The following is a 23,011-nucleotide window of genomic DNA, read 5'->3' as shown; positions in this document are numbered from 1 at the left end:
CATGGGTACTGGCCGACTGAAGATATATTTCTTGAAGGTTGGCATATATACTGCATAATATTCATCGGTGAAAAAAAATCAATGTTGATTTATTAGGTGGGAAAACATTTTCTAAGACGGCTTAAAGCCCAATTCTAGATAACATATAATATCATTTATATCGTCAATAAAACACATAAAATACAAGAACAAACAAGATAACAAGATAGAAATACAACATTTGAAAAATAAAAGCTTAAAAAGTCATTAAAAAAAAAAGTCGACTGGATTGCTCGAAAGTAAAAACAATTCACTGTCAGGGAGCTCTCCTTGTTAAATCCCGATTAACAAATATATTTTCTGGATCCGGATCTGTTATCATCCGAAAAAACAAAAGGATACCCGCCTCACATTTAGAGTCTTTTTTTTTATTCTAGATATGTTATTTAGCATTTATATCACATAATCCATTTCGATTTTTTTAAATTTTTTATCTTTTAGATTACTTTTAAAACTGGAAATGGGCCTAATATACTGACAAGTCAAAAATATGTCTGGCAAACTAAAGTTGATTTAATAGATAGACCTATGATCGATATGTTCCCAACATTTATGGAAACTGAAGAGAAACTCCGACAGGACGCAGTTTTACCGGTATTTACAAACAAAACTGAAGGAGTTGGCTCGATGGGACACACAGATCCAACAATGAGTAAATTCTTCATTAAAGACGGAAAACCAATATTATTCGGTGAATTCTTTAGCGTCATAGTTGAAGCCCATGACGCAAACGGCCGTCATCGTGTCCAAGGTGGTGACTTTTGGTACCCAGTTGTCTCAAATGGAAATAGATTTGCTACTGCAGGAAAAGTTATCGACTTTAAAAATGGAACTTATGAGATGGTTTTTTTCGCCGGTTGGCACGGAGAAATGACAGTGAACATTAAACTTGTGCACACAAACGAGGCTGTTCGGTTTATCCTACATGAAATATGGCACAAGGGAGGCCGAACAGTATGGGAAGGACAATTCAAAGTCGGAGAAAACATAGAGACTTCGTTATGCAGATTAGAAACAAACGGTATCTGGCAAAATAAATGTGAATACCCGAACCCGCAGGCGCTCGGTGGAAGTTTGGTGCTGCTTTGTGATCGCCCGCCTACTTTGCCGTGCTCAGCATTTTATGCTTTACACGTTAATGAACATTCTACAACAGTCGTTACAATGGTATATTCATCATTAAGAAAAACGCATGACAATTTTTTTACAAGGTGAGTGAAGATATCCACAAATTTGTCCATTTAATATTTTGTGTCCTTTATGTTCCGTCTTTGTTGATCTTCTCGAAAATGAATACAGGTCTCCCTCCAATTAAAGACCACTTTTGAGATCGGGGTTTTGGCGGTCTTTAGAAGATTTTAGAGTTTAATGCTTGTATTTAAAGACTGGCTCTATTTTGTCTTTATTTTCTCCTGAGGGAAATTAAGACATGATATATTAAATATAAAGATGGTTTTTCCAAGGTGTTTTAAAATAGATGTATCAGTAAGTGTTGCTGTTGTAAATCCATATAAAAATTTTTTTTGCTTTCCAAGGTGTTTTCAAATAGATGTATCAGTAAGTGTATGTTGTTGTAAATCCATAAAACACCGGGTAACCAGACACCAAGTCATGTGCTCGTTCTCCCTTGTACTACTAACACTGTCCTGTAGACCTACACAGAGAACATTAACATTTGAGGCATGTTGTGGCGAAATTGTTAAGTTCCGCACAGTCCAGTATTGAGTAAATGAGCTATAAACTATGGGAGCTAAAAAATTGCCTAAAAATCCAAATTTGTTTTTCACTATAGATCAACAGTTTAATGTCTTATTAATCATGTCCCTAAGTATTAGTTCTGGAAGTGGTTAACAAATTGTTTATTTAACGTTATTTTTCATAGTTCATTCTATTAAACAATGTATGCACAAATAACTTTGAAAGGCAATTACTCAAAATCCTGTTTATATTAATACTCTAAGAGTACTGTACTTTCACTTTCCAATAACTTTGGCTTGAAATGTCCAATTTGAATGAATGACCCCTCATTTTAATGATCACATACTCAGGTATCTAAAAATACCAATAACTTGAATTTCAATTTTTGCTACAACTTAGCCATTTTGCCACAACATGCCTCATTTATGCTGTGTATTGCTTTGATGTATGTATTGCTTTGATGTATGTAGTTTATATAACAAAAGCATTCAAAGAAAAAACTCCACTGAAATTATGTATTTTTAAAATAGTGCAGGGAAATGTTTCAACTGAATAACGGTAATAGTCTGTTCTTTGGTGTCCGATTAAAATTCATTTAATGAAAACCAACGCTAAAATTGAGAAATTAAGAAAATAATATATGATACTGTATATTAAATTGTTAAGATGTTTCATTTCAAGTGTTTTAGGATAGATATAAAGTAATTGTTCTGCTGTTTTTGTTTTAATTTTACTTTTCTTGGTACGGTAGCCAGTCATGTTAATTAAAAGGGTCTTTAAATGGAGGGAGAAATGTAATAACATCAAGCTGAATATTGCACTATATTCTACTTTCCACAGCATGATATTTATCTTTTATTTATTGATGTACCATCTTTTTAAAAAGTTTTATGGATAGCATAACTGACGTCATGTTATGTATGCATGATTTTTGTATGACATTTTAGAAATTGTTTCTTTTCAGTAAAAATAATTTCGCACGATTAGAAAATGGACCAATTCAACTGAAAAGTGAAACAAGTAAGAATTTCATAAATACTATTTTATCTAAACATTTAAATTACTGTGATTATTATTTATATGTTAATACCAATACAACAACGGGTTTGATCAAAAGCCAGTCGTCTAAAATTGTTGTTTGTTTAATTTTTTGACACAATTTATGTATCTAATTACTTAATAGATGAAAGCTTCGACATAGTCGACTCCGTCATTAAATCACTAAAACTACAAAAATGCCGACCGGATGTACCAGAACCTTTGAGTGATGGATTCTGGGAAAACAAAACATGGCACTCATTTTCATGCAATACAAAACAATGGACACGCGATGAGATCAAAGATTGTGTTAAAGGGAAGAAGCTATTTTTTATGGGAGATTCAACGTCGCGGCAGTGGTATCACAAGTTACTTGTTTTATTAGGATTTCCCCTTCCAGAAGATATGGCACAGACAGCAATGCATCTACAGAGCGATATTATAAATATGACTTTTATATTCCATTCGTACATTGTCAGTAAAAGACTGGAATTGGAAAATTTTGCAAACTTCGAGGTTGATCAATTAGATTATTTGCCGAAAGACACATGTGATTATATCATTACAATAAGTCCCTTCGCCCATTATGAACATTGGACAAAGGAGGCATATATAACTCGTCTTGAAAACATTCGTACAGGAATATTCAAATTCAGAAAAAGATGCCCAGAAGCAGTTTTTGTTATCAAGGGCTCACATGCGAGACGAGTAAAAACTGAGGAGAAGAAAGAAATAAATGGGTACTTTACAAGTGATTTGCTCTTATATCAGTTTCGAAGACTCTTACGTGAGACATTCTCAGGAATGAACGTTCATTTCTTAGACATTTGGGACATGAATCTATCGTACTACACTCCCAATACAGTACATATGCCACCTGATGTCATATTACAAGAACTCTTTATGTATTTTTCTCATGTTTGTCTGCAATAATGCTTTTGCAATTGAACGATCATAACTGAAATGAACATGTTCTTTGTTTTTATAAATATTTACGGATGTTTTGAATCTTTCTAAACTGAAAACAGATTGAAAGGCAGTTTGTAGAAATGTGACGAGTAAAGTGATTATCAAAAACAACACGTCGGAGCTCTATGAAAAGTGAATTGTAGAAACCACAAATGTATTGATTGACTTGAACTGAAGATTGCACATCATTCCAACAAAATTTATTTACAGAAATGCCGTAGCCATGATTTTCAGACAGTGCGAGACAATATCAGGGTGGACCCACTTTACGTGGAAATTCAAATAATGTGGACCGATTTTCTTAAAAGTTAACCCTTTTTACGCAAAAAATATGAAAAAGTTAACCCATTTTCTTAAAAAAAAAAAAAAAAAATATTGTGTGGGACTGTCCCAATAGCTGGCTACGGCATTTGATGTTCTTCTAATGTCAGATAGACCGCTGCTTTTTTTCTAAAGAAAATGAAAGTTTACGTCAGCAGCACAGCGTGTGGAAATATAAGTTATTTCGATATTTTCCCTACCTGAGGTGTTATTATTTCTAATAATGTAATGTAAAAAGTTTATCAAAAATGAATTGTGCAATGAAACACTTGAGTCATAAAACTATCATACCAGTTATGTTAATTTATTTACATTTTTAATGTTGATTGTGCATCCTAAATAAAAATGATAAAACTAATACTGTACAAAAATAGTTATTACATTGTTTGTGTCTGTATGATTGCGTGTCAAATCCTGATTAGGGGAAACTTTTTATTTATTTTTTCTTGCCCACCCATGAAGTGCGCCCCCTTGAGTTTCCGCTGCCGAACGTAAACACAGTAAATGCCGAAAGCTTGCTAAGCAGGGAGACTGTCTTTTCTGTTTTATATAAAACAAATATTATGTTTTAGCTAAGTTATGTCCGGTAGCGTTATAGTTAAACATGAAACCCCGATACCTGAAAACAATGGTAGAAAATTGGCGAAAACCGAAGACATGAAAGCTAGGCCTAGTAGTAGCAGCAGAAAAAACGTCAGTAGGCCACACTGCAATCCATTACCTGGAACGCGTGGATGTGGTGATATGTCAAGTGCAATTCCTACTAGGCCTAGGCCTAACGTACATAGCGATGGTAATGGTACCTTGGCGCATTTTTACTTTGACAAAGAACGATTCATATTCTGGACCAGTTTCTTCTTTATGATAATTTTAGCCTTTGGGACAAGATTGTACAAATTGGATGAACCCAAACATGTATGGTACTGTAAAACTAAGTTTTTTTTTTTAAATATTTCATTGTTTTGTTGTTTATGTTTTATAGGCTAGGCCTATATCATTTTTTTTCCCTTCAAAATCATGTTAGAGGTTATGGTTTACTTTACTTTATGGAATACAGTATGTGATCGAAGATTGTCATTTATTGTTGTGTAGCCCGTAGGTGTGGCATTTTAACTTTTTTTTATTTATACATTTTTGGGAGTTGCTCATTAAGGACTAACAACAACTCGTCAGTAAAGAGCACACAGCGACCGATTTTTGAATGGTGGCGGCATTTTATTAGCTCCCTGAAGGAGCGAAGCTCTCGGGTGGCTATTGTTTTTTTTTCCCATGTTCTTCATCATGCTGTTGTTGTTGAGTAAACTGTTTGTTACCACAACAACTAAATTTTGGTAAGTCCGATTTGTTTCAAACTTGGCAGAATGCAAGATCCTATTGTTTTTGGTAGATGTGTAATACGCTAATTGTGTGAAGGATGGAGGGTCCACCTCAGTCCCACTATGGTGGGATTATGACACCTATAGATGGGGGAGTGGTATATATTCACCCGTCTGCCCAGTCGCATCAGTAAAATAACTATCCACCCACCAGTGGGTTGGATAAGATAAAAACGTTTATCCACCAGGCAGAAAGGTAGAGGGCACCTTATCTGGCCCTTCTGTCGTGTGTAATAGCCTGTTTTCCACTAGGCGTCAAATTTATTTGTGCTAATCGGAAATGTCGGAATGCGCAAGCGCATTTACATTTCTGTTGGAGATTTTCACTGAACAGTAAAATCAGTAGTTCAAACCAATAAGAGCTCAGGGAAGCAAACTGACGCTTTCGATTCGTGCGAATAAATTCACGTGCGAATAAATTCACATGCAAAACAGGCACAAGCCTTGGCCTCATGATGGTGAACGCACCAAAAACATCGAGTAGTGAAGCTATTATTGCTCTAGGTCAAAGTTCAATCCTTTTGACGAATTCAAGGTGAAAGTGAAAGAACATCGCTCAGTAAAACAAGGTTTGGGTGCTCCTAATTTAAGATCATGTGACACAGGAATTTGCAGAGTTATTGAACTCACTGGCATGACAATTTTAAGAATCAAGAAGTGGTTGCTCCTCATCCATCAAGAGGATTCCCTTTTGCTACTACAAATACAAGATAGTGACAACGTGGACGTCTTCGTACACATTGCATTCTCGGTTTCAAAATGGTGTGAGCTGCAAAACAGAAGAAAAAATACATAGTACAGTATATCAAATCGACACAATGACTGGGTTCCAGTCCAAACACTTTGTCTTAATCAGTGAAAATGCTTAAAAATAAATCGATTTTGGCACCAATGGTGTTCCATATTACTTATTTGCATTGTTGTGGTAAATAACTACTGACTTATTCAAAGGTACTGTATTATTATTGTTAAATTTTTGCTTGGTAGTTCACTGCGAGTGGTAAAGGTTTGTATTTTTCGCGATGGCCTAACAAATACTGTACATACCACCCCATATCTGTTCACCCGACGGACGGCCAAAAATCCTTTTTTGGCTGGAAATGGCACTCACAGACTTAAAATTTAAGTATAATTTTTTTTTTCTCCATTAAAGAGAAAATTACAAGTTTATGGGGAGGGGCATGGCACCCACTTTAATCCACCAATGGATATAATATTATATCTGTCCTATAGTCGATGCCAGAGACGCATTATGCTGTTAGTGTTATGTATCAACAAAGCCCTTTTGGGTCAAGGACCCTATGGTTAGGCGGGGGGTCAGCCCGGGGGCCCTGCTGACTGCCGCCTGAAAGCTTATAGGCGTTACACCACTGGCAACCATAGCCTATATATATTAATCCATTTAGATTAAAATATTTTACAGTTTGAATCCATGAATATGATTTTAATGAAGATTGATTTTTTTTTTCACAGTTGGGATGAAACACATTTTGGCAAGATGGGAAGTTATTATATTAATAGAACATTTTTCTTTGATGTGCATCCACCTCTGGGAAAGGTATGAGTTTCTATATCTTAACATGTTACATATACACTGTATATAATATATGTGTACGGTATGTATGATAAATAATTTAACATTATATTCTTCGCAAAAGTAAATTGGCTATATTCATACACGGCAGCTAATGGGTAGCTGGATTCAGTAAAGATCCAGCTCACCCTTGCATTTATACTGTACATACAAAAAAATCCCCAATCCGGATATCAAGAAAGATGATGGTGGGATCACTGGCCAATAGGAAACTGGAAATTGGAAATTCGTATGTGTGATTGGTTAATGATTTCTTTCTTTAATCTTAGACCAGTACAACAAAATTTTATGATTAAATATACATTTTTTGACAAGAGCCTGGTTTTGCTAGAGTCAGTCACATGATTAAAATTATTCTTTTTAATTGGTGCCTACTACTTCAGTATAAAGGCCAGGAAACAAACAGAAAGCGTTTAATTCGCAGATGAACATGTTGCTATCAACATAACTCTTCAGTAATCTATTCTTATTCCAAAATTCCACCAATCAGCAACCTTGATTGTTATTTCCTCCTCAGATGCTAATTGGCCTGTCAGGTTTTCTATCAGGATACGATGGAAGATTTTCATTTGAAAAACCAGGAATCAAATACGAAGAAACTGAATATCTTGGAATGCGACTGGTAAGGCTTGTAGGAGCATGTGGCACTGCGTGAAAGGTGTTGACTTCTGATCGTGAGTTCGAGACCAACACTCATTGCACTGTTTGTGTCCTTGGGCAAGGCACTTTACTTGCGTTGCCTCTCCACCCTGAATTATAACTGAGTACTTGGTAGGATGGTATGGCACTGAACATATGGGTTGTGTGCATAAAGCAGCATGACTAGGGATACTCCCCAGGGAGCATTGGGGCTCAGGTCTTATTGGGTAACTGTAACTGAAGTCAATTATTTATAAATAGGGTCTGTGGTAATATGTTCAAATATCACCTTATATTTTGTGTTTTTTTAAAGTATGGTACTTTTCTTCATTCCCAATTCAGGCTGTACTGCAATATAATTAGTATATTTTTTTATTTTGCTTTATGAATACAGTATACCAAGGTATATTATTTGTTTATTTATTTGGTATTTATATAGCACCTGGAAAGCGCCTTGTTTTCCATGGTCATTGACTCCACATTCTCAAGTGTTGCTGCCATATTGGCGCAGTACTATAGCAGGTAACCCCACCAGGTACGGATTTAGATTCCTAAGTGGAGCGAAGCAATGCATAAAAGTGTTTTGCCCAAGGACACTAGTGAAATAAATGTTGAAGAAATAAATGTTGAAGAAACTTAAAGCGCATAGTGATTTATTGAAGCCAAACTGCTTCCACAAGTTTATAAGTATTACATTATTAGTACATGGAAGATTATCATAAACAGTTAAGTTTAAAAAATTAAGTTTAAAGCTGAATTTTTATATCAATATGAGAATAATTTTAAATTGTTTTCCATAGTTCAATTTGTTTTCCCTTCAGTTTTGCAGTTTGCTAGGCTCCAGCATTATTCCTTTATGTTTTGGTATTGTGTGGGAGATGACTCATTCTTCAACAGCATCTACATTAGCTGCATTTATCATCATCTTTGGTAAGTGGATCCAATAGCGGTCAGTGTTGGATCTAGGAATTCAAAATACAGGGGCCCAGTTAGCGTCTTTCACAGATGGAGGGTTTAGACCACCCTATCCCCACCATGGCTGGTGCTGAGGTAAGAAAATTAATGATTATGGCACTCTCAGACTTAAATTTGAATATCTTTTTATTTTTTCTTATAATTTTGAAAAATTTAGGGGGGCCCAGAGACCAACACATTCATTGACACAACATCCTTCTAGGTACCTAGTCTGTTGTTTTCAGGGTGGGTAAATTTTCAGATTTTACAATTTGCCTGTAATGTCAGGTCCAGGCTGCTGCTGTTTTGCAACCCTGCCTTTGGCACCAGCCTCACTGGATCACTTTGTCCACACTAAGTTTTATGTGACAAATACATCAGACTGTAAAGTGTTTAAATTGCGTGGATGATACCTCAAAAACCAGGTGTACAGAATCGTAATTAGTACATTATACATTGTTTATATTTAAGGATTAGGTCAATGCCTAATTTTAGGCGCCTTATTTTTAGAAAATGCACCGACAGATTTCTATAACAAATCTTGCATGAAAGATACATTTCCCGCGCAGACCCTACTATACAGTCGGGTAAAGACACATATGATTTGTTTTATTTGATATGTGTGAAACAAGTCAACAACATTAAAACATTCTTTAGTCAGATAGACCATATTTTGATAATGTGCCCATAAAGAAAAGTGATGTCATTTACAGTAAGCCCAACCACCTTAAAATCTCAAAAGTTTATAGTCATTTTTATTTAGGAGAAGCCAAAATACTTGACATATTTGAAATAAGCTTGAAAGCCCTGTCTAAATTATAAAATTTTCTTTGACTAAAAACCTGTTATATGCCCATATATAGTCATGATGTGTCTATATATGGTCGTGATGTGATGTCATCATGACCATATTTAGGCATGCGACAATTTTTTGTCAAATATAATTTGATAATCTGACTTTGCTTTATGATTCAATTTTTTATTTATTTTATTATATCTATACCACATCAACAGCGATATATTGCCACTTACAGGATGGATAAAATATAACAATATAAAAATATATGCAGAATTAAAAATATCAATATTTCATGGATGTTACCTAAAATAAGATTATTATAAATACCAAGGCTACAGTATTGTAAAAATTATCAATGTCGATACCATAACCAAAGATTTTGGTATTATTGTTACCATAGTTGACAATGAACTTTAGAATTAGGCCTATGATAACATAACATCCGGACCAATAAACCTTAATTTTTTTTTAATGTAATATGATTTCCCCCCACCCCCTTTTCTCAATTTTTCATTAAAATGCGCACATTTGGCAAAGAGTGATAGATAGTAAACATTGTAGGTGACTGTAGGAAGGCATCAAAATATTAGATAGATAGGGTTGGCTGGTATGGTAAACTCTCTGCACAGTTTTAATTACAATGGATCTGCTTATCTGTCTTTGACCAATGCAATATACTTTTATATATTCATTTAGACACCGGGTGCCTCACTCTATCACAGTACATTCTACTGGATCCGATTTTACTGTTCTTCATCACTATGGCAACATATAGCGCTCTGAAGTTCAAAAGTTTGTCAAACTCACCTTTCTCTTTTCAATGGTGGTTCTGGATGGCTACCACTGGATTATTTTTATCATTCTCGTTCAGGTAAAAATTTGATTTTTAGTGCTTATAATTATAAAATCTTCAAATAATTTTGCTGAGGAGATTTTATGGTTTCACTGCTGTTTGTCTGTCTGTAGCTATGTCTGTCTGTTATTAGGTCTGTCTGTCAATGTGTGTTTGTCTGTTGTTTATTCTATCTTTAACAGGATTTAGGAACAACTAACTAATGGATCATCATACAATTTAGTGGAATGATAGTCTAAGGAAGAGGTGATAAAATTACTCGGTATAGCTGTTTTAGTGTTACGATTGTAATGCAATTTAAAAACTGATAGCCTTTATTTCTATTTATTTATAAAATTTAATTATCTAAAAAAAAAACTAAGATTTTTTTTTTCGATTATAATCTTTGTCTAATATAATAATAATAATAATACTAACTAGACTTACCATGTCTGTTTGTACAACAGAACATAGGGCTTTCCCTCATTGCTATACTGAGTTAAAATTGCAAAAAAAAAAGTCGTTAAAAAGCATAAAGTAAAAAAAAAACACAGAAATCCAAAATACTTATAGTACTAAACAGTTATGAAGTAAAAAACAACTAATTAATGAATCATCTTAGAATTTTAGTGGACTGATAGTTATGGATCTAAGGAAGGGGTGATAAAATTACTTAGTATTAGGCACAGGGGTGAGGTACGCACTCTATATAATCCTGTTCTGATGTTACGATTGTCAGAGTTTGTACACATCCTTAAATTCCTTGAATGTCCTGGGAAAAAAAATTTCCAGGACTGGAAAGTCCTGGAAATTTATGAATGTCATGGAAATTTGACCATTTATCCAGTACTGCAACTTGCCTAGTAAACAGTAAATTAAATGAGAAACGTTCCCACAAGTAGGTTCCCACGATACTCTTGGGAGAAGCAGGTCAACTCTTTGTACACCACCAATGCAGGATTGTTATCGAAAGCACAAAGAATGTCAAATGCTGCAAATGGCCGACTGGCTGGTTCAGACAAACTTCAGTTTTGGAGTTGTTTGCCTATATTTTAGTAAAGAGGTGTTTTCTAAATCTTGTATTAATTATGTATGTAATTCTAATTCCACCTCCAAATTAGGACCATCTCCAGTTAGGGACCACCTCAAATTAAGGATCATCTCCAATTAAGGATCACCTCTAATTAAAGACCACCTCTAATTAAAGACCAGCTCAATTAAAGACCCCTCCAATTTTTTCTCACGAGCAAAACAACTACACTCAGTAAACCTCATATATTGGGACTATGTGCTTGTGTAAATCATCATGTCTGTATGTCTTGTGAAAGGGATTGGCACCTACAAGTAGGATAGTGTATACTGTATATGCTATTGACAATCCTTAAATTTTCTGTAATTTTACAACCATTCTTTTCATATCTTTCCAGTGTCAAATGGGTTGGTCTCTTCATAATTTTATTAGTTGGTGCTATGACAGTAGCTGAGCTCTGGCAGTTGCTGGGCAACGTGGCTTTATCAAAGGTAAATAAATGGTGATACGATTGTGTGGCACTATATGGATTTATACAGTGTATGATGGAAATTCTTTCAGACATTTATTTGGTCACTCGTTCATTTTCAGTCGCTGTCCTCCTTGTGTTTCAGCTAGAGGGCTGAAATGCCATTCAAGTGAGCGCACTATATCTTTGGTTTAAGCTGGTGGTACTGTGTGAAATATTGCCCATGGAGCTATACTATTTGGAAAAGAGTAGGAGATGGTGTACTGCTTGATTCACCACAGCCTGGTTCACATCGGACCAACAACATGATTTTGGACATCATGATGTTCGATGTGAACCTGCCCAAGCTAAGATCATAATCTTAGAAATCACATTAACATGAATTCCAAGATCACAATTAGTTATCATGATCTTGCGCTAACACCATGATCTTCGTATTCATGAGCTCAAATTCAACCAATTAGTGTTTCTGACTTGCTAAATCAACCTCATTAGCATACCAAAATCACGATACGATTTTCGTCATGATGTTATTGTTAGACAGACAGAATGAAGTTGAAGGTGAACTGTCTAATCATAATGATCTTTTTTGAGAAGTACTCTCGAATTAACCCTATCTATACAACACATATTGTAATACAGTGAATAATTAATAATTAAAAGTAAGAGATGTAGGCCTGCGTTCAAATTAGAAAATGCATCTTGTATAAAATTCAGTAATTGAATTAATAATGAATTGCACCCCGCCTACGCCCATGGTATGAGAGCCGCTGCATTAGAAGATATCCTCTGAAGTTTCTGTGTATATTTTCTCATTATAGATGGAGATAGCCAAGCATTTTTTTGCCAGAGTTTCCTGTCTGATAGTTCTTCCAGTGTTTTGCTACCTTGTCATTTTTTTCATTCATTTTAAAGTACTAAATCACAGGTAAGTAAAAGGTGGCGTATCATGAAACATACTTGTTTCTATGAATACAGTTCGCCCTCCAAATTGAGATCACCTTTATAACCTAAAAACTTGTGGTGGTCTCGGGCTTCGGTCTCTTAATTAGAGGGTTAGCTTTGTGTTAAGTTTATTTGGGTTTTGGAAAAGTGGTCTAGAATTAGAGGGGCTTCAGAATTGGAGGTTGCACTGTATCATAGATAACATTGTGTACAATAATGTATTTGGAAATTGGATTTTGAAGACTAATGCTGCTAATAATGTAGTTGATTGTTTTGCTTTATTTTTATCGTTAGATTATAGTTATGGTTATTTTATTATTATTATTATTATTATTATTATTATTATTATTATTGTTATTTTTGCAGTTTTTGTTATTGATATATGTATTTCTATTGTAAAAATTATAATAATTTTTTTAACAATTTATTATTGTTATTTTTGTAACTATAATATTCTTTTCATTTATATTATTTATTATTGATATTGTTTACATATTTCTGGTGCACTGTGCTAGTTTATTTTCAGTAGATTATCTTCATGTTTTCATTGTTTTGTTTCTAAATAGTGGAACTGGGGATGGATTTTATAGCTCTTCATTCCAGTCAAGTCTTATTGGAAATAACTTATATCAAGCTCATATGCCTGAAGGTCAGTATACCTTTAATCATGATATCCACATAATGTAAATTGGATTTACACACAAGTTGCACATAAGTTACTTATAATTAGCACATATGTAATACATAAGTGACATATGTAGCAGATAAGTGAGACTTAAGTGGCAAATAAAGTGGCACAAAGTTGCACATGAATGCCACATAAGTTGCACATAATTCACACCATATGTTGCACATAAGTTGCACATAGTGACATATAAGTGGCACATAAATTGCACATAAGTTCCACATAAGTTGCACATAGTGGCATATAAGTGGCACATAAATCGCACATAAGTTGCACAAAAGTTGAAAATACAGTACGTGGCACATAAGTTACACATACGTTACACATAAGCCAAAGCTACTATAACAAGCGACTTCCAGTACTTTGTTTGGGAATATTTCAATTTTATTTTATTAATTTTATTCAACTTTTACTGGCAAATATATAAAAAACAATAACAAAATATACAAACCAGTATATGGCAAAAACAGAACAGGTGAGCAAGCACCTCTACAAAGCTGCCTTACCACCAGAGATACATCTAATTAAAAATAAACAAATTATATTAAAAATAAAGATTGATCTTATATTTTTACACACTAACATATTTAGCATGCCTTACCACCAGAGATACATCTAATTAAAAATAAACAAATTATATTAAAAATAAAAATTGATCTTATATTTTTACACACTAACATATTTAACTTGATTTTTTTTCAGAGAAGACAGTGACAAAACGACAGTGACATTAAAAATGATGATAAAGAAAATGTTTTCATTTGTTTATATAGACCTTGCGTATGGTTCAATTATCACCTTGAAAAATCAACGTGCAGCTGGTGGCTTACTTCATTCTCACTGGCATCTGTACCCTGAAGGCGTAGGAGCTAGGCAACAGCAGGTAAGTATTTGGATATAAAATCGTATGTTTCACTATAAATTTATTTTTGTATTGAAGTTGATTAACCTTGGTTATTGGCTTTACACTTTCTGCCAAAAATATTGTAAACTACCTCTGAAATTCAATTAAAATGTTGTATAGTTAATTTAAAAGATCAAAGAAATTAAAGTCCCACAAATCTCCCACTAGAGTTTTCTTCAGTATACAAGTTTCGAAAAGATGCCGAGTTGCTAACTTGGCAAACTTGGCAAAAACTTGTAGGACGAAAACCTACTACTCGTAGCAGCTTTAAACTTGTGGCTTTTCCCCGCTAAACGTTTGTGTTCTAGATGGCCAAGTCATTTTGTGTGATCATTTTTTTCTTTTTCTTTCTTTATTTTTTATTTTTTTTTAATTTCCAAAAGTGGGGAGGGGGGTGAGCCGGCCCCCAATATGCCTATGTTTGAGGTATTTTTCACATTTTTAGATATACAAATTAAGCAATTCAAATATGGAATTGAATTTTTCAAATTTTTTTAGCTAATGATACAATTCTCCTTAAACAATCAAAGGTTATCACATGAGTAGTAAGTCAAAAGAATTATCAACAAATTGATATGTTACAACTATGTATTTTTCAAAACAATGAATGTATAACGTGTCATGCAAAGTAGATTGATTGATTGATTGATTGATTGACTTTATTTGATATTCCACACATAGTACAATTATAATAAAATACAATTACAATTATTAGAAAAAGCATGAATATCAGAATAACCCATTAAGACGGCATTAATTTATATTCCACACATAGTACAATTATAATAAAATAAAATACAATTACAATTATTATAAAAAACATGAATATTAGGATAACCCATTAATTCGGCATTACAGCAGGTTGACTTATTTCCAATGGGGTCCAGACCATTAAAATCAGAAAAGTATGTGGTTTAAATTTAAAAAGGTATAATTACAAGTCAGAAAATATATAAATACAAACAGAAAGCCAACAACAAATATAAGATACATGATAATAAAACACTGCTTTGCTAAGTTTTTAGTTGTTCATTATTTATATGTAGTTGTTCTTATATGTATCTTACACTCTTTAAACAGGTCACTGCCTATACACATAAAGATGACAATAACAAGTGGTTAGTGAAACGTTTTGATCATGATCCGTCCGAAAATGATGAAGTATCATTTGTCCATCATGGTGATGTGGTTCGTCTGGAACATGTTCCGTGAGTTAACTAAAGATTTAGTGTGATATTCTAATCATGTATTTATTTAGGTTTAGTAGTTGAAAAAAAAAGGCTAACTGATAAAGATGATTATTTAACATTTTAACATGATTATTTCAAAGAAAAAATTGTTCACTTGGCATATACAGTGACACTTGGAGTCCAGTTAGTTGTGTAACAATTTATTTATTTATTTAACTATAATCCAAGGATATTAACCTTGTTCATTGCCAACCATGACTCACCCAATACGTTATGATAATGATGATTCTTTATTGGTCCTCATTGTAGTAGGAATTCAGAGATTCGGACTGGGTCCCTGGGGACCCTCAGCAGCCGCAGTGTACTGCCACCCAAATTAACTAAAACATAGCAGACACATTCGGATACAAACATTGTCCTTAATCCGCCCAACTTTCAATATGAGGGTTAATATGAGCATCCAAGCGTTCAGACTCCAATTCAAACCCAATGCTGGCCGAGTTTGAACCGGGGTCGTCAGCAAAAGAAGCAGGATCAATACCTCTCAGCCCACAGGGCTAAAATCTATAGATAAGTTATCAAATTAATTAATTAAAAACATACAAATTGGTCTCATACATATGCCAAAGCACATATATATACCAAACACTCTGATCTAACAAAAAACAATGTTACAGTACAATAAAATACAAGTTAGAAATATGTTTATTTGCCTAATACAATATTAACTTTCTACACCATTCTGCCACTCATCTGTTCCCAAAGAGCAGCTTAGTTCAGTCGGCTAATCTGGTGGTAGCCACTGTGTGTGCGCTGAATCGTGGAGATCTCTAGGTCCCCGGTTCAATTCCCATCGCTGCCTCTCCTTATGTTTCAGCTGGAGGGCTGAAATACAAGTTACAATAGCGCACCATCTTTCGGATTAGATGTTTAATCCGTTGGTCCTCTGTGCATTTATTTGGCCCATGTGCATGTTAAAGAACACAGTACACTCTGAGACAATTGTCTCCCGTCGATTGTACTGCCCAATCATCACCAGAAGAACCCAAGTGGAAATAAGTCTTCTTCTAGACTTTCGTGTGCTATCCTTGGTGTTTGCAACGAATAAATCCAATCCAATCCAAAGACTATGAAAAGAACAAAAACCTTAAGAAAATACTTAAAAATTTCCTTGATTCATTTACAACATTTCTGCACTATCTTAAATCTTAGGTCTTACATTATAGTCCCACTCCTTAGCGGTATTGTAATGCATATCAGACGGTCCTCTCCATTTACTTGTCCCCACACCTCTCTTTATTTTAAGATGAATTGCTTGCTTTTGCAGTATTAATATTTCTAAATATGATGGAGTTGACTGACATTGTGTTGTTTTATGTTCTAGATTTTGGCAATAAAGACTAAGAACAATATGAAAGAAAGTAATTGATGTGGTTTTCCAGATTCTATCACTATAATAACTTTAATAGATACATTAGTATTGTTTATTGATCGTCAATTCTTTTTCTTTATTTTTAGAACTCGTAGAAATCTTCACAGTCACGTAGAACCTGCTCCGGTTACAAAACGACATCAACAAGTTACATGCTATGGTACGGTAAGTATAAATAGCATCGTACATTTGATATGACCAATTGCGAACATTTAACACTGAAACCCTTTCAGTGCTCACTGCTAGCAAAGTAAATTGTCATGGAGATCACTGGCCACCACTTGTACCCAGGTCTTCCTAGGCCTTTCTCTACCTTTGGACCCCTCAACCTCCATCACCCAACACTTCTTGACCCAGTTATTGTTATTCATTCTTTCAATGTGTTGTGTAGCATCACTAGAAATATCTTCCACCTTTACTGGCCAGGTTTCACTGCCATAGAGCATCACAGATCGAACACAGGCTTGGTAGAGGGTACCTCTCCCCTTGAGGGAGAACGAACGAGGTGTTAACAGGGGCAAGAATTCACAGAATAGAAATGACTGGAGGAAAGCTATCATAGTGAACATGCCAGCATGGATTAATTACAAACTTTAAATTGATAATTTTTTTTTAAATAATAGTTTGGAGGGCATTGGAAGGAGTAGAATTGCTCAGTGGTTTAGATGCTTGCCTTCTGATCCCAGGGTCCTGATTTCAATTCCTGTCACAGCAGGACTTTTTCTCACGACCAAAAACAACTCCACTCCCTAAGCCTCAATAAGAGACTTGGTTTATAAAGCATCATTCTCATCCTGTAAGTGGCGAGTGTACTTGCTGTTGGATGTGAGAGAAATAAAAAAGAAAAAAAACCAAAAAAAAACAGTACCCTAACCCTAAATGACCTCACAATAACTGCTTTATAAGTCAACAGCTGTCTATTGGGCTAGTCTTTTTCAGCTGAAATTTTACACTTTTTGTGCCTCAGATATTAATATTTGGACCAAGTATAAAAATAATTAATTGTATTGAAATTTAGCATCAAAATGTTTGTTGGGCCTAGTCTACATACTCTAGGCCTTCTATTGTGATGACTTAGGCCCCAATACAGAATTCTCTGTGAGGCCTATAGGCTACAGCTATGTAGAATAGCTAAACCTGTAGGCCTCTTCTTTGTATTTTCTGGTCCTTGTATATAACCTCCCCACCTTCCCACCCACAAAAGAAGTTTTTGTTCAATGGAGCAAGCTTATATCCAGGGTTCTGTAGTAAATCTTAAGGATTCTTCTGTATGTGCTTAATAATGCAATATTTGTAAAGTGTGTATTAAAGTTAAAAAATAACTTGTCACCGGCGCTTAGACAAAAATTGAAAAACAGCTGCAGAAGAACAAAAAAAAAAAGAACAGAAAACAGATTAGTTAAAACTCACTGCTTAAGCAGTTAGTTTTGTTCTTTAACTTCTGTCGTTTTTTGTCACTGTATAGAACGGCACAGGCGATGTGAACGATGTATGGCGAGTTGATATTGTTAACGGTCAGGTGGGTGACCGTATTAAAACTGTGGTGACGAAGCTGCGGTTGATCCACTACACCACCGGATGCGCCTTGCACTCGCACTCCAAGCAGTTACCAAAATGGTAGGTAACACTGGTACTCCGTAAGCATCTATAAATAATGTAGTACAGTGTTAAGGCTTTGAATTAGAAGAGCAGAGGTTCAAGTCAAAGGCTTGTCAACTATTTGTATTTTTTTTTTTTTTTGGCAAAGTATTCTTTTTATGTTCGGTCATTTTTGTGTACCTGTCAATGCACTGAATACTCACTACACCATTTATATATGAACACACTCCATTGAGCTGAATCAATTACATAGAGTGTTGACTGGGTGATAATATGAATTTTTTACTGGAGGGTAATGGATTGGGGGTTTTAAATTGAGATGATATCTTGACACTCGCATGTAATTGCCCTGCAATTTTTGCTTAAAATAGATTTGACCCAAGCAGTCTCCTACAATTTAGGGCGATGAAAACTTAAAGACTCAACGTGCGCAGATGACTGTGTGAAGTCATTATGTTCTTGAAATTTACACTTGTTGGCAATAGTTGTTCCCAGTGCAGTAATTTTTTCCATAGGGCCACAGAACTTTATCATTAATATATCAGGGGATAGGCTAATGCTTTAATCCAAGAATACAGTAGTTTAAAGTGTATTGGAATAAATTTATCTTAACTGCTCATATTTTGTAATTACATCTTGCAGCATTGCATCTTTCTAAAGCTGAATTATTTTTTTAATATTATATTTAGGCAAGTTTTATATGAACTATAGCATAATGCCAGGGCACTCTTGATGGCATAGACTTTATGCTGTTCATAAACTACTGTACTCTTTTGGACATGTCAGTGTCAGTCAATCAGTCATTCAGTTTGTTTTTTAATTTAAGCTAATCAATCAGCTAATCAATCAATCGGTCAGTTTGCTAGTTTGTTTTTTTATCAAATCTAGTCAGACAGCAATCGTCAGCCAATCAATTATTTCAGTCAGTCAATTAAACACTATATTACTTGTAATTCTATCGAATATTATTGTTTTAGAGCAACAGTGGTCTGAAACCGAAAGAAGGAGAAATTACTTCAAGACCTTAGCAGCTGTCTCTTATACACATCTAGATGTGTATAAGAGACAGATCCACTACACCACCGGATGCGCCTTGCACTCGCACTCCAAGCAGTTACCAAAATGGTAGGTAACACTGGTACTCCGTAAGCATCTATAAATAATGTGGTGCAGTGGTAAGGCTTTGAATTAGAAGAGCAGAGGTTCAAGTCAAAGGCTTGTCAACTATTTGTATTTTTTTTTTTTTTTTTGCAAAGCATTCTTTTCATGTTCGGTCATTTTTGTGTACCTGTCAATGCACTGAATTCTCACTATACCATTTATATATGAACACACTCCATTGAACTGAATCAATTACATAGAGTGTTGACTGGGTGATAATATGAATTTTTTACTGGAGGGTAATGGATTGGGGGTTTTAAATTGAGATGATATCTTGACACTCGCACGTAATTGCCCTGCAATTTTTGCTTAACATAGATTTGACCCAAGCAGTCTCCTACACTTTAGGGCGATGAAAACTTAAAGACACAACGTGCGCAGATGACTGTGTGAAGTCATTATGTTCTTGAAATTTACACTTGTTCGCAATAGTTGTTCCCAGTTCAGTAATTTTTTCCATAGGGCCACAGAACTTTATCATTAATATATCAGGGGATAGGCTAATGCTTTAATCCAAGAACACAGTAGTTTAAAGTGTATTGGAATAAATTTATCTTAACTGCTCATATTTTTTACAGTTAAACTTTATTATAATCCTGTGTTAAACTTGGCCATTGTCTTGCTTGTGTGTGAATGGCTATAGAAATAGGAATTAAAACTTGTTCAAATTGTTGTAAATCTTGTTTTTTTTTTTTTATTTTATTTATAGGGGCTGGGAGCAGATGGAAGTGACATGTAACCCACATAAGAGAGATATAAAAAATATATGGAATGTAGAGGATCACTTCAACCCCAAGTGTAAGCTAAGTATTAATTTCTAAAAAAAATTCTGGCGCATCGGTAAGGTGTTTTTGGGCTTCAAAATTGAATAATCAAGTGGTCGAGTATGAGGATCGTCATTTTTATATGATGTAAATTAATGTATGCTGTTAGTTTTTAGTCAATGGATAGCAGTAAATACAGGTTCTTTAATTACAGGGTCTTTAATTAGAGGTTGACCTGCATTACATTAAATTCAGGTCTCCCTCCAATTAAAGACCACTTTTGGGACTGAATTATCCATGGTCTTTAGCAACTTTGGTCTCTAATTAGAGTAATAATAATAATAAAAGATATTGATATGGGACCACAGGAAAGTGGTCTTCAAGTTGCGTTGGTCTTTAATTGGAGAAAACTTTAATTAGTGGAAGACCTGTATTACAAACTGGAATGGAGACACATATTTTCCATATTATTTATAGCACTTTTATTATATCCTAAATGGAAGACCACTCCATACAGTGTTTGTATATGGCATATATTGTAAAGTTTGTACTTGTTTTCTCCACAGTACCAAACGTTAGTTTCGAGCTGTTTGCACCTTCATTCCTGGAAAGTGTACTGGAGTCACATGTCGTCATGGCACAGGTGAGAAAATAATCAAAACCTGGAGATTTGTCCCCTTTTATGAAACATATACTCGTAATTACATCTTGCAGCATTGCATCTTTCTAAAGCTGAATTATTTTTTTAATATTATATTTAGGCAAGTTTTATATGAACTATAGCATAATGCCAGGGCACTCTTGATGGCATAGACTTTATGCTGTTCATAAACTACTGTACTCTTTTGGACATGTCAGTGTCAGTCAATCAGTCATTCAGTTTGTTTTTTAATTTAAGCTAATCAATCAGCTAATCAATCAATCGGTCAGTTTGCTAGTTTGTTTTTTTATCAAATCTAGTCAGACAGCAATCGTCAGCCAATCAATTATTTCAGTCAGTCAATTAAACACTATATTACTTGTAATTCTATCGAATATTATTGTTTTAGAGCAACAGTGGTCTGAAACCGAAAGAAGGAGAAATTACTTCAAGACCTTGGCAGTGGCCTATTAATTACAGAGTAAGTTAAATCTTCTGCTGTTTTTTATTAATTTTTTTAAACCACTTCAGTTTTGACAATTTTAATAGTGTAGATAATTAATTAATTTAAGTTTTAGTGTCTGGATATTATTTTTATCTTTAAAAAAATTCAAATTTAACGTATGCTTGAAATTTTCATAGTTCTGTCATAACGTCGTCTTCTGGATCTGAGTCACTATGTTACTTCTGCGTTTCTCAATGGATTCCCTTATCTATCGAGTAAAACACTCACTATTATTTTTGAGTTAGCCGAGTCCGGTTGATTGTGGACCACCACATGGCCTGTTATTTGGAGATTTGTGTAACTCGCCTGTTTAAGAGAGTTGAGCGGTTTTCCCAGTTGACACCTCTTAGTTTACGTTTATGAAGGTACTTCCTGCAAAGGATTTTAGGATCCATAACTGTATGGCAACAGGGGCTGTATGGACCAGTACAGGAACCCCCTACTCGTCTCGAAAGATGTACTGGGTTATTTAAAATGCACATGAGCCAATTGTGTATGCTTGGCCTGTAGTCCTTATGCCAGAAAAATTGTTTCACCATCAGAAATATAGAAAAATAGAGCATATGCCGCTCAAACCAGCACCTATATTATGGCCGTAGGTTGCGGTGCCCCTAGCCTTAACCGCTCTGCCATTCTACTGGCTCTGTTGGTATAGTTGTCAACACCAGTGGCATATAGCTATGCACAGTCTATAAACTGTCTTAAAACTTAGTTGACTATAGTCATGATGTAGATACTGAGTCTATAATTATAGACCTTTTCTATACTGCATTCTAATCAGTTAGCTGGCTATATTTTTAAAGTCTTTTTGGAGGGGGTTATAATTTTCTATTAATTAATGAATGTGGTTCATTTTTTTTTGGTTTTTACATATGGATTTTTGTTCTAAAACATAAAAAACCCATGTCGAAATATATGACCTACATGTTTTAAACTTAATAATAACAAGTCATCGCTATAAAAAAGGCTATTGAAAGTTTCATTTGCATCAGTAATTTCACAAAAGAGATTTTTTTAATGCAAATTTGTGTTAACAAAATTAACGTTCAATACATAAGTATCAGCGATCCAAAAGCACAGTTTCTACAGGGTGATTGTTGGTTTTGATTACTTGACCTGATCTTAGTTCAGACTGTTTTATAGCAATGGTCTTACTGGGGTGACTATTAGTAAGATGGCCTATGTGATTAAGCTGGCTAAATGGACTAGTTAAGACTACCTGACTGTCTCAGTCTTAGCAATCAGCCAAGTGACAAAATTTCTTCCCATTTCACTTATGTACACATAAATGCATTTGCACAGTTTATTGTTGTGTTGGTTTATTTCATCCTAGATAGACTAATAATAACATTTTAACAATTAGTATTAACAAGCATCTGGCAGTTATTTGAATTTGTTAACAGCTATCTTGATTTATCTATATATATA

General features: G+C 34.5%; 2 protein-coding genes across 3 annotated transcripts in view; both read left to right on the top strand.

The window, feature by feature from the left end:
* LOC117121909 (NXPE family member 3-like) overlaps positions 1–4,422 on the top strand; it is an 8,142-nt gene extending 3,720 nt beyond the window's left edge. Inside the window, exons 2-4 of the mRNA XM_033267307.1 lie at positions 481–1,250; positions 2,702–2,757; positions 2,921–4,422. Of these exons, the coding sequence (XP_033123198.1) occupies positions 481–1,250; positions 2,702–2,757; positions 2,921–3,708 (1,614 nt within the window). The 3' untranslated portion in view covers positions 3,709–4,422. The remainder of the gene's footprint in view (positions 1–480; positions 1,251–2,701; positions 2,758–2,920) is intronic.
* A 128-nt stretch (positions 4,423–4,550) lies between these two features.
* Positions 4,551–23,011, top strand: part of LOC117121893 (protein O-mannosyl-transferase 2-like) — a 25,393-nt gene continuing 6,932 nt past the window's right edge. For both annotated transcript variants that reach the window (XM_033267288.1, XM_033267297.1), the window contains exons 1-15: positions 4,551–4,985; positions 6,915–6,999; positions 7,553–7,657; positions 8,496–8,604; positions 10,124–10,298; positions 11,687–11,780; positions 12,580–12,686; positions 13,270–13,352; positions 14,162–14,271; positions 15,373–15,500; positions 17,001–17,079; positions 18,380–18,531; positions 20,384–20,472; positions 21,005–21,081; positions 21,488–21,559. In XM_033267288.1, coding sequence (XP_033123179.1) covers positions 4,645–4,985; positions 6,915–6,999; positions 7,553–7,657; positions 8,496–8,604; positions 10,124–10,298; positions 11,687–11,780; positions 12,580–12,686; positions 13,270–13,352; positions 14,162–14,271; positions 15,373–15,500; positions 17,001–17,079; positions 18,380–18,531; positions 20,384–20,472; positions 21,005–21,081; positions 21,488–21,559 — 1,806 coding nt within the window. In that variant the 5' untranslated portion in view covers positions 4,551–4,644. The remainder of the gene's footprint in view (positions 4,986–6,914; positions 7,000–7,552; positions 7,658–8,495; positions 8,605–10,123; positions 10,299–11,686; positions 11,781–12,579; positions 12,687–13,269; positions 13,353–14,161; positions 14,272–15,372; positions 15,501–17,000; positions 17,080–18,379; positions 18,532–20,383; positions 20,473–21,004; positions 21,082–21,487; positions 21,560–23,011) is intronic.

This window comes from Anneissia japonica, unplaced genomic scaffold (assembly GCF_011630105.1).
Source record: "Anneissia japonica isolate Jap-2015-1 unplaced genomic scaffold, ASM1163010v1 scaffold1208_len1460985_cov181, whole genome shotgun sequence".
NCBI classification, from domain to species: domain Eukaryota; kingdom Metazoa; phylum Echinodermata; class Crinoidea; order Comatulida; family Comatulidae; genus Anneissia; species Anneissia japonica.
The sequence above is the reverse complement of the archived record's forward strand: the minus strand, read 5'-3'. Positions and strand labels throughout refer to the sequence as shown.